We start from the raw sequence: 11,851 nt of genomic DNA, 5'->3' as shown, positions 1-11,851 counted from the left end.
CGCTGGCCGCCCCGCCGCGCGCCCCGTCACTTGGCTCTGGCGGCCGGCGCCAGGCCGTGCACAGTCCTGTTGTGCACCTTCAGCGCGCTGGTGGTGAGGAAGCCGCGGTCGCACGGCCCGCACCGGTGCGGCCGCTTGTCCGTGTGCACCCACTCGTGCGTGCGCAGGTTACTCTTGTCCCGGAACTGCTTGCCGCACACCTGGGGTCAGGTCACGGGGGTCAGGTCAAGGGGGTCAGGTCACGGGGGTCAGGTCACGGGGGTCAGGTCACGGGGGTCAGGTCACGGGGGTCAGGTCACGGGGTCAGGCCATGGGGGTCAGGTCACGGGGGTCAGGTCAACTGGGTAGGGTCACGGGGTTCGGACGCGGGGATCAGGTCACGGGATCAGGTCACGAGGTCAGGTCACGGAGTCAGGTCACGGGGTCAAGTCACGGTGGTCAGGCCACAGGGGTAAGGAAATGAGGCTCAGGGAACGGGGATCCGGTCGAGGGGATTAGCACGGGGGCGCGAACCACACCTTGCGTCGCCCGGGAGTGCCAAGGCGGCCAGGTCATCACAGGTCGCGGGGCGCTGCCAGGAGACAGTCGGGGCCGTTGGGTTGTCAGTGACGTCATATGAGGTCATCCAGTGACGGCCCCCACAATCAGGTAGTCAGGTGAGGTCATGTAAGGTCAGATGGGTCCGGCGGGGTCAGGCGGGGTGAGATGGGAGTCAGATGAGGTTAGGTGGGGTCACATGAGGTCAGGTGGTCAGGTGTGGCCTTAAACATGGCAAACACAGCACATGTTGACACAGACTCTCCTGACCAGTTCAGACGAATCAGAGGCTGTTGGCAGTACAGGCGCCAGAACCTGCGCACCTCACCACAACAACAGATCTGGACATACCCGACACCCCCTTTTGTCAGTGACGCCTGTACGACACCTTGCATGTGGCATCTGTACGCAAGTCGAACGATGGCACTGGCCGGGAAGCCGTGCCGATCGAGCCAGCCCCAGCTCAGCACCAGCACCAGCACCAGCACCAGCCGCTCGGGGGGCACTCTCACCCCGCACATGAAGGGCTTCTCGTCCGTGTGTGTGCGCATGTGGCCCTTGAACACGGAGCTCGACACGAACCTCTTGCCGCACACGTTACACACGAACGGCTTGTCGTCGTTGTGGCCTGCGGGCGAACGGCGTCAGTGACGGCCGGGGCGGAGCGCTGCAGCACGGAACGGCAGGCCCGGGTTCGATTCCCACCCGCGGCACGTTTCGTCGCTCAACGCACGGGGGGATGGGGGGGGGAGGGGCTTGACGTTGGTGTCTGCGTGCTGAGACCCTTTTGACACTTTTCGTCCTGATTGTTTGCCAATCCTTCCCCTTGCCCTCTCCCATACAGACGTCTCTGCTTTCGGACATCCTTTGTATCTCTCCTCCTTCCCACCAGAACGCTCACCGCCTCAGCCCGCCACCCTCCCCTGCTACCATGATCCCAACCCACTCCCCTGCCTCCGCTCTCCTTCCCCGTCCTCTCGCCTCCGTTCTCCTTCCCCACTCTCTCGCCTCCGTTCTCCCCCCTCCGTTCTTCCCCCATTCCCCCGCCCCATTGCCCTCCCCCCACTCCCCCGCCTCCGTTCCCCCCCCCCCGCCCCCGCCTCCGCTGCCGCGGCTACTCACGCCGCAGGTGGCTGGTCAGGTGGGAGGACCAGCGAAACGTCTGGCCGCAGATGTGACAGTTCAGCGGCCGCTCGCCCGTGTGAGTCTGCCGGACACATCCTGGGTCAGACCTCGGGTCAGACCTCGGGTTAGACCTCGGGTCAGACCTCAGACCTCGGATCCCGCCTGCCCGCGCATCGACGGCCGCGCCGTCCGCGGCCATCTGTCAGTCAGTCGTCAGCCGCGGCCCGATGGCAGCCAGCAGCGGGCATCAAAGTCAATGTGCGGGCAAACAGAACCGTGACGTCATTCCTGACCCTCGCCGAGGCACCGCTCAACGGGCGCGGGGCCTAATCTCAGCGTCCAAGCGGTTCTTCCTGTCACACAACCGTCACAAGCCTACTAACCGCGCATTATGAATAGTGCCGGGGAAACCCCGAGGACGCCACGCAACGGTCGCCCAGCGGAGCGCAGAGATGCCTTCTTCGCCGCGGAGGATCTCAGGCGCCGCGCTCAAGAACCGCGCGGGGAGCCCCAGTGAGAACTCGGGGAGAACCCGAGGAGAAACCGCGCAGCACCCCGATAAAACCTAGGGAGAATCCTGGGAGAACACCGATGAAAACCAGAGGAGAACCCGCGGAGAACCCGAAAACTAGCGAAGAACTCCGCGGAGAACCCGATGACGGGCCCGTCGAAAAACCGCGGACAACCCCGATGAGGACCCGGGAGACTCCGAGGAGAACCCGACGAGAACCCAAGGAGAATCGAAGCAAAATCCCGCGGAGAACCCGCTAAGAGCCCCGAAGACCTCGATCGCCCAGTGCGACCCTAACGCACCTGCAGATGCTTGGTCAGGTGTCCCTGCCAGGCGAACGTCTTGCCGCAGATGTGGCACGCGTGGCTGTGGTCGTACACGTACTTGACCTTGCTGCGCGCCGGGTCCCGGGGGTCCGGCACTACCACCTTGACGCGGGCCTTGGAGCCCTGGGGGCGGCGGCCGGCGCGCGGCGTCAGGGGCGGGGGAGGCGGCGCAGGAGAGCGCTGGCTGGTGTGCACATGATGGCGATGATAACACGTGATGATACGAGGCTGGGATATCCGAGGATACCCGATCTATGCACCCAGGCTGGCGCGAGACACAGACTAGCGGACAAGCGACAACATTTTTAGTGTTTTCCATTTCCCACCCAGTCTGGCCCTTTTCACACGTCACCGACCACCATCACTGGCGTGCTTTTTTCCCCCGTCACCACTGACCGTTTTCTTTTTGCGGGCGGCCGACTCGGCTTTTGACGTGGCCAACGCCACGTAGAGGTCATCGGTCGGGTCATCAGGGTCAGCCAGGTCACCGGTGATGACGCTGGGCGACGGCGACGACGCCCGACTGCCAACAACGACCAAGGTCATGTCAGGTCACGGGGGTCGCGCCGGCCAGTTCGGGTCGCGCCCGTCCGCGAGCCCACACACGGACGGTTGGTGACACAAGGCCAGGGCATAAGGTCATCTGACAGCGCACAAGGACATCTGACAGCGTCCAAGGTCATATGACAGCGCGCAAGGTCAGGCGTTTCGCATCAGACCAGATTGGTACCAATCCTCGACCCCACCGCCACGGGGCCTCAGCCGGTTCGCCCAACCCCGTCCCGCCCCGCTCACCTGCCGCCGCGTTCCTCCGGCCACTCCTCCGTGACGTCACAGTCAGCTGACGGCGGCTCGGGCGGAGCGGCGGTCGACTTGGCCTCCTCCTCTTCTGCAACAGGGCGGCAGTGAGCGGCGACCATGTGGCCGCGGTCAGTCCGAGCCATGTACACATGCGTTCGTGAGCGGGTCCACGGCAGGTCCACAGCAGGTCCACAGCCGCTGTGGTGGAGAGGCGACCCCGCACAGGTCCGTCTCAGAAGGTCGCATGGTCCACAGCGGGTCCACAGCAGGTCCACAGCGGGTCCACAGCGGGTCCACAGCGGGTCCACAGCCGCTGTGGTGGAGCGGCGACCCCACACAGGTCCGTCTCAGAAGGTCGCGTGGTCCACAGCAGGTCCACAGCAGATCCACAGCGGGTCCACAGCCGCTGTGGTGGAGCGGCGACCCCACACAGGTCCGTCTCAGGTCACATGCTCCAGCGCCAGTGCGGGGATCAGACCACGAGGATCTACGCGATGAGACGGGCTTTCTTCAGCACGAAGGTAAAAAGTCCAACCAAACGTTACAATTTTACCAAAAAGTGATGGGGCATGCGGATGAGGCCTGCAATAATTGCGAAGGCCTGCGTGCGCAAGGAAAATGGTCGTTTGACCCGACACAGACACGGGTAACATGGCTGATCATTTGGGCATTTGGGCACTGCATGACAAGGCAACCAAACCCATTGAAAGTCGTCTAGAGCACCGTCTAGAGCGGAAAACAACACCGTCCCGGTGTCCCAGCGACGCAAGGCTTACGTCATCGCCAATGGGTTTTGCGTGGGCCTACGCAAACCTCTCTCCGGCTCTCCACATGGGCTGGGCTGGATGAAGGGGAGCCGCCTGTGCGACAAAGGTGGCCTTCGGAGGCGGCATCTCAAGGAACGCAGGACAGGATGGATGCGGGCTCATCTGAAACCAGGATGGATGACGGTACTGACGGCCTCCAGGAGTTGTGCCTTTGTTCTCATATGGCAAGCTGGACACAGCCAAACAGTGCATTTCCCATCGTTTGCTGCTCCGGCTCTCCGGGTCGGTGGCCGCTAGTGTGGCCTGAGCGCTGCGCCGACCGCCATGGCCAGCGGACGTGCCGTGCCGTGCTGTACTGTGCCGTGCTGTACCGTGCCGTGCTGTACCGTGCCGTGCCGTGCCGTGTCAGGTCGTGCCACGCCGTGTCATGACGTACCGTGCCGTGTCCTGACGTGCCATGCCGTGTCATGCCGTGTCATGACGTGCCACGCCGTGTTATGACCTATCGTGCCGTGCCGTGCTGTACCCTGACGTGACATGCCGTGTCATGGCGTACCGTGCCGTGCCGTGCCCTGATGTGCCATGCCGTGTCATGACGTACCGTACCGTGCCGTGCCATGCCGTGTCATGACGTACTGTACCGTGCCCTGACGTGCCATGCCGTGTCATGACGTACCGTGCCGTGTCATGACGTGCCATGTCGTGTCATGACCTACCGTGCCGTGCCGCGCCCTGACGTGACATGTCGTGTCGTGTCATGACGTGCCGTGCCGTGCCGTGCCCTGATGTGCCATGCCGTACCGTGCTGTGCCGTGACTGACCTGGAGTGTGTGGCAGCGGCACGGGCCGCCAGCCGGCGTACTCGACCTTGCGCCCCAGCACGGTCCGCGTGAAACGCTGCCGCACCTGGCGGGTCAGCTGCTCGGACCGCTCCTGAAGCTCCTGGGCAGACATCGAGAACAGGGTCAGACACTGAGGAGGAGCACGGGGTAAGCTGCCTGGACCGCTCCTGCAGCTCCTGACTAAACATCGAGAACATGGTAAGACACTGAGGAAGGGCACGGAATCAGCTGCACGGACCGCTCCTGCAGCTCCTAAACAGACATTGAGAGCAGGGTCAGACACTGAGGAGGGGCACAGGGTCAGCTGCTCGTACCGCTTCTAGCGCCAGATGCACGCTATTGAACGCTGCTCTGCCTCCAGACTCCTGCTGTTGAACGCTACTCTGCTGCTGTCCGAGAGGCAAACACGCCGAGCGTCGCGACGGGAGGGTCGAAAGGCTTCCTACGCAGCGGCGGTTGGCTGCTGGTCCGGTGTTTCAATATTCAACCACTTAGGCGACGGGGATGTCAATATTTGTACATGCTATGATCTCCCCTTCCTCCGGCTTGGGATTCACTGCCTGTTGCTCCCCTCCCCATGCTCAAAATCGGCTACTCAGCATCGAACCGGGCGGCGGGGTCAGAGGGCAACGGACTAGCACCAACAACATGCGTGCAAAAGCCACCACAGAACCTGAATTCTGGCACCATGGTTTTCTGATTACACCCCGAACACCGTGCTGGATGAATTTAGGACCCCTGTGCCGATCCGTCTCATTCCAAGCACCGCTGACCCGCTCAGAGACCGGAGCTGACACCGGCGGCTCACCAGAGACCGGAGCTCACCGGCGGCCGGGCGGCCACGACAATCTGAACACGGACGCCGGCGTCGCGCCGCCACGCCGCGCCCGCGCGCCCGCTTCGAGCCTCCCTTCCCACGACTGACGTCGGCCGCCGACCCCGGCCTTCGCCGGCCGCTGCGACCAACCGACCGACCGACCGACCGACCGACCTTCCGATCGACCTTCCGATCGACCAACCGACCTTCCGATCGACCGACCGACCAACCGACCTTCCGATCGACCGATCGACCGACCGACCGACCGACCGACCAACCGACCTTGCCATCAACGACCCACCAACCTTGAGCCGGAAGTCGACGTCGTCGGCCTCCTCCAGCAGTTTGAGGCAGGCCAGGCAGATGGCGTCGCTGTGAAGGCGCTCGGCCGGCAGCGGGCAGTCCAGCAGGCACTCCAGCTTGACGCACACCGGCGTCTTGGAGGCCGACAGGATGTTGGTCTCGCCGAATATCTCGATCATGCCGCGCGCCGCCGGCGAGTCGCACAGGAAGCACAGCACCTCGCCGCTCCTGGCGGTCAGGTGCGGTCAGGTCAGGTCAGGCCAGGTCAGGTCAGGTCAGGTGACGGTCGGGTCAGGTCAGGTGATGGTCAGGTGGCATGCGGAGTGGCAGGGTGAAGTGAGGTGAGGTGAAGCTGGGTGAGTTGGGGCCAGGAAGGTGTAGTGACACCAGGCGAGGCGAGGCGAGGCGACAGCGAAATGAGGCAAAATGGTGTCAGGTAATATGAACAGGAATAACACGAGTTTAGGCCGACTCACGCTACATCAACTGCGTTGAAGCCAACACAATTCCTTCATACCCGCAGCGACGCTAGATACAGAAAATTGATCGCATCGTAATTTTGCATAAATTCCTCTCACACCGAGTTACGCGTCTGCCCACGCTCTAGCGCAGAGGCAGCAGCTCAGAGGTTGGACAGTATGCCACATGATTCATCATTTTACTGAGCGAATACCACTAGAGACATACTATTGACAAAAAAACACACACACACATTACTAAACAGAAAGCACGCAAGTGTTTCCCAAGCACGCCTTTGGCAGATGGCACACGATAAAATGCAACACTGCGCACCAAAAAATTCAAACGCGGTGGGCCTTCATGCCCACTTTGGCACACAGAAACAACATTTGAAACCACACACACCCCACCCAAAAACCACACGGTTCCACACGGTCCCGGCCCGCGGTAGCCCGGTCTCCAAGCACGGGTGCGACGCCCCCTCACCTGTGCTTGATCTCGACCAGGCTGGCGGGCGGCTGAGCGTTGGCCATCTGCTGGACGTACTGCGCCACGGCGTCCACCAGCTCGGCGTTGGCCGACATCTGGTGGTCGTCCTGGTAACCTGCAGTTGGCCGCGGCGCCACTGCGAGCACGACGATTCGGCTATGTTAGGACGTGTGTGGCGGCCGCCGGGCGTTGCAATCTGTCACGGCGACCGCGGCTGAGTGGTGGCGGGTGGGGGGTGAGGGTTGGAGGGGGGGGGGAGGGGAGGGAGGCCAGAGCGGAGCCGACGGCCGTTACGAGCCCCCACCCACGCTCTGCGGGTCACAAAACATCCTGCGAGCGCTGGCCAATCGGCTCATGCAAGCGTCGCTGCCACCGCCGCCGCCGCCGCCGCCGCGACCCAGGGACGGTCAGCCGCGTCCCGCGACCCGGAGGTCCAGCACGTGATTCCATCCGCGGGACTCCAGCGGCGTCATGCGCGACGAGTCAGACGCAGAGCTGGCTACATGAACGTCGGCTGGTAACCAGCCCAGGGTGACCTGATTCAGCAGGGTCTAGGACCGCCACCTGGGCGTGTGGTCGTGATGAGGAGACGCGCAGCAGTTCTGCGCGATGGAAGGACCATGGACAAGACTGGCATCCCAATCACAATTAAACCGCTTCTTGGACAGCGGGCTCAGAACGCCCGCGTGTCGCGCTGAGCGTGCATGTACTTGCTCTTTCCGCAAAGTTGCGACGCTAGTCGTCCTCACGTTAATGTAACCGGCAAGGGTGCATGACAACCAGCCGGCTTTATCACATACCGTGCCACTGCAACAGTGGAACGCGCCACCCCGCACCCCAGCGCAACCGCGTGAAAAAGTTCTGCCTCCGTCCGGCCTCGAACCGGCGCCGCTCACCTGCGGCCACCTGGTCGGCGTGCGCGGCGAAGCCGTCGAGCGCGTCGACAGCCACCAGCGTGTCTTGCTTGAGCACGTCCAGCAAGCCGGCCGTGTCGGCCAGCATGGCCGGCGTCAGGGAGCCGCCGCCGTTGCCGCTGCCGTTGCCGCCGCCGCCAGAGGAGGAGCCGCCCCCGCCACCACACGTTGTGATGGTGTACACCAGCTGAGGAGTGACGTCACCGACGCAGCCGTTAGCGAGCTTGGACGGTGGGTTTGCGAGGCAAAGACAGGCTTGCTTGGCGTCCAGTGAGGTTTACGAGGCTTCCAAGGGCTTCAAAGAGGGTGCCAAGTGGACTGACAGGCGCCGGTCATAGCTTTTGGCCACAATCACTGATCTTCAATAACTAATTCTTGCCAAGCGCGGCTGCGAGACCTGTTGACCATGCTCGCGCTTCCCGTGAACAACTCACCCACCAGCGCGTGCACTCAAACGAACCAGCGCCCCAAGAGGGGCATCCCGCCGAGACCCGTCACGGCGACCCCGGCCCGCCACACCCAGCGCGCGCTTCCCCGCCGGCGCACGGCGCCGACCGGCGGCGTGCGGCCCACCTGTCTTCCGTCGGAGGAGGTGCGGTACGAGAGCGGAACCTGCAGCAGCTCCGTGCCCGGTGCCGAGCTGAACGGGAACTCGTTGGGCGTGTGGTCCGGCTCCATGGCGCGCTGCTCGCGCTGCACGCTGCCGCGGTCCCGTCAATGGCGCACGGCCAGTCAGCTGGAACACGCCGGAGTCGGTGGGCGGCGGTGCACGCACCGTTGGGGTACCATGAGGCGTTGCTTGCGCCAGGATGATAATGACAGGGTGATGGCGAAACTCGGCATTTTGCGTCATTGGCCTTGATGGGTCACCCTTGACAGCAGCATATTGATTTTCAGGGACCATGCACTGTGCTCATTTCATGCATTGATAGAGCTGTCTGATTGGGAGGCAAAAACATAACTCTCAATTAAATATGTCAAGCAAAAGAGGAGTCAAGATACACTGTAGTGACAAGGGAATAATAGGAATCAAGAACATGTTTGTATCACATGCATGAATGCAAGCATAAGATGATGTTTTTCCCATATCACAGTTCAAAATGATCATTTAAAAGAACCTTGAATCTGAGTGTTAACAAACAACACTGGTTGAAATATGCCGCAATATTGTTTTGTGATAAAATTTCTACGACATGAATAATGCACCATCAAACTGTTGTAAAACCACTTTAACTCGGACCACTCTGGTTCAGCAATGCAGTCAAGTGATCATCATTTCTCACTGCAAGTGTAAAAGTTTTTTGCTTTCTGCTCAACACATCTCAACTTCAAAATTGTACTTAAATTACGTTTTACAAGTAAGACTTCACACATCTCAATGTTGTTTTAAGATTGCATATGCATATTATGAATACACTGCCCCACACTGAATTTATCAGGATTAAGATGAATTTTACAATCTAGGTTCTTAATACAGAAGTTCTTATACCTGATGCATTTCCAAAATGAATGACATTCCTGACATGCCATGCCAAACCAGCAAATTCTGTTTACTTGAGCTACAGTCACATTTTGGTTAAGGGCCAGAGTTCCGCAATGTTTTGGATCCTTGTTTATAACATGGTACAACACAATTGAAAGCACACTACAGATGACAGGACAGGGCCACACAAGGGACAACTGCACACAACACAGCATAGGCACAACACAGAAGACAGTGCAGCAGACATATCAATGTTCTGCACAAAGGAAAACCAAATGCATGACAATGGGCAAGAATGAAAAAATGTAAGAATGTAAGAATACTGAGTGACTGAAAGTTGTATATTGCACACTGACTCCATGAGCCTCAGATTTGCTCAAATCAGCAACAAATATCCAGAATCTCTCATATATTGTTGCTGCAGGCTACTGTGATTACTTGTTGATATATCCTTTAATATAATTTGAGGCCTCATGTGAGCCCAATCAAATGCAGAGAATCTTAACACATCTTGTGTTATTCAAAAATGTTATAAGCAAGCATGCTAAATTGGATATTACCACCAAATGCCAAATCAGATGTAATGGATTGCTTGTGACTGTGAATGTCACACTATGATTTCAGGTATGGGAAATGCCTGTGTGTTAATGCTACATAACCCAGATGATAAAATGTGCATGTCAAAGGCAAACATGTCCTGTCTGGTAGCAACACTGCAGCAACAATTTCAGTACACAGTTGTTATAAACCAGGGTGGGCAGGGTATATCACATTACATCAATTTTGGCTCATAGAGTCAATGTTTCAAGGAATTATGATGTTGCAAAGGTACTTATGGTCTGAAAGTACTATGAGAATGTTTCTCATGTAAAATAAGATGCAAAATCAATCATAGCTTAGTCTGCCCTTTGTTTGGCACAATTCAGCTTCATCTGAATTTGGTGCACCAGTGCGAGATTCACCACACCTAAGCTGCAGGCATTAGATGCAATGGATGGATTTCCTAAAACTGGTATTTAACTATACTGGCCTACAATAGAGCATGGCTTATGACAGATATAATTAAACAAACAACATGAACTACATGATAGATACAATAAAATAGACAATGCAAACTAGGTGGTAGATACAATAAAACAACCAACACAAACTAGATACTGAGAATGAAGGACGCACTAAGTTAGAAAAATGACAACCTGTCTATAGAAGATGGAGCAGTTATTTGGAGCACTAAACTTTCAGGAAACCACAAATTACACTTACAGTGACTGAGCAAGTCCCCAGTCTCAGCAAGGGCAGTAAGACACTTCAGCAATTGCTGCACAGGCATGGCAGTGATGGAGAGCTGGCACAAAAATGGCACAATTGAATCATGAAGCTAGGATGTAAATGTGCTGTATCTGGGGATCAGCAAACACATCCCATGCCATCCAAAAGTGCAATAAGCACCACCGCAAGGCTTTAATAAGTGATTTACTGGTGCCTGTACGTCACTGCTGGCATCAGTTCTTTAAATGGCTTTATTTGACCAGAAAATGGGCATCCCACCATTACTTGTCACAAAATGGAGGGCAAAGATTGAGGGAACTAGAGGCAAGTGACTATAACCAAAAAACTTCACATACCGATGCTTGCAAGGCACTAAAATTACGATGTATGTAAGGAACCCGGGACGCAAAGGGCCAGCCTCCCACTTTGGACGTTCCTGCACCCGTACCTCATTATCTACTCCACACGTTGATCGTAACCGGATCAATACCTGCGTGACATTCCTGTTACAACAGCAACAATACCCAAGGATGATCAATCACAGAACAAACCAATGCAATACAGCCTCAGCAGAACAACCCGAAATGCGTGGCCACCCAACCAGGATTGGAATCCCGTCAACGCTACACCGAAGACTTGCGCATGTTTTGTCGCGCGACTAGAAAAACGAGGATGCTAATTGAAAGCTGTCTACTAGGAGCATGTGAATGAAAAGGATCGATGTTTATAGTACACAAAGTACATCTGTTGTTGAAAAATCGATGAACTACACGTGAATTGACATGGAAAGTTCGACACCAGCCTTATTAAGCAACTAAACTGCGCCCAGGAGTTGGAGCACGGATATACAGGAGAAATCCAGCGCCGAATTCCCTTTGTCCGTGTAAAGAGAGCGAGACGAATGCATAGTTGTTCAAGTTGCATCCGGAACCAACATTCGTCTTAGCAGGAAAACTAAACGTGTTATTCGGAGGGACAACACTAGTGTTAATGATGAAAAGAACACCGGTGTATCCTATGGCGTAGTCAGAATTGTGGCAAGGAGAAATTCAACTTCGCGGTGTGGGTGTGGGCGTCGGGGGGGGGGGGGGGGTTCTTATTCAATCACTTCGTCGACAGGAAGACCTGCTTTCATTCGAGGCACACCTTAGCCTCGGAACCCAATTTAAATGTCCTGACATCCCGTTTTCAAGTGTTTCAGAGGTACC

At 57.5% G+C, this 11,851-nt stretch overlaps 1 protein-coding gene across 2 annotated transcripts; it reads right to left on the bottom strand.

The window, feature by feature from the left end:
- LOC119091957 (zinc finger protein 853) lies at positions 1 to 11,166 on the bottom strand. Of its 2 annotated transcripts, none has more exons than XM_037214901.1 (12): positions 11,134 to 11,166; positions 8,465 to 8,627; positions 7,874 to 8,078; positions 6,975 to 7,113; positions 6,032 to 6,257; positions 4,889 to 5,009; positions 3,295 to 3,388; positions 2,896 to 3,022; positions 2,476 to 2,622; positions 1,660 to 1,744; positions 1,050 to 1,165; positions 1 to 200 (listed from the first exon to the last, which is right to left on the bottom strand). In XM_037214901.1, exons 2-12 carry the CDS (start codon positions 8,567 to 8,569, stop codon positions 27 to 29), a joined length of 1,539 nt encoding a protein of 512 aa, XP_037070796.1. In that variant the 5' UTR covers positions 8,570 to 8,627; positions 11,134 to 11,166; the 3' UTR covers positions 1 to 26. The 2 variants fall into 2 exon arrangements, with proteins under 2 accessions (XP_037070796.1, XP_037070788.1); XM_037214893.1 differs by lacking the exon at positions 11,134 to 11,166 and adding an exon at positions 11,092 to 11,116.
- Positions 11,167 to 11,851: the final 685 nt, after the last annotated feature.

This window comes from Pollicipes pollicipes, unplaced genomic scaffold, assembly GCF_011947565.3.
Source record: "Pollicipes pollicipes isolate AB1234 unplaced genomic scaffold, Ppol_2.1 Scaffold_1600;HRSCAF=1878_pilon_pilon_pilon, whole genome shotgun sequence".
In the NCBI taxonomy this organism is placed as follows: Eukaryota; Metazoa; Arthropoda; class Thecostraca; order Pollicipedomorpha; family Pollicipedidae; genus Pollicipes; species Pollicipes pollicipes.
The sequence above is the reverse complement of the archived record's forward strand: the minus strand, read 5'-3'. Positions and strand labels throughout refer to the sequence as shown.

Bases quoted from the DNA above. Each gene is read 5' to 3' on its own strand.
- LOC119091957 (XM_037214901.1), bottom strand. From the start codon at position 8,569: ATGGAGCCGGACCACACGCCCAACGAGTTCCCGTTCAGCTCGGCACCG. The intron at 8,079-8,464 runs GTGGGCCGCACG...GTCACTCCTCAG, and splicing joins CCTCCTCCGACGGAAGACAG to CTGGTGTACACCATCACAAC. The intron at 2,623-2,895 runs GTCAGTGGTGAC...CGCCGCCCCCAG, and splicing joins CCGCCCGCAAAAAGAAAACG to GGCTCCAAGGCCCGCGTCAA.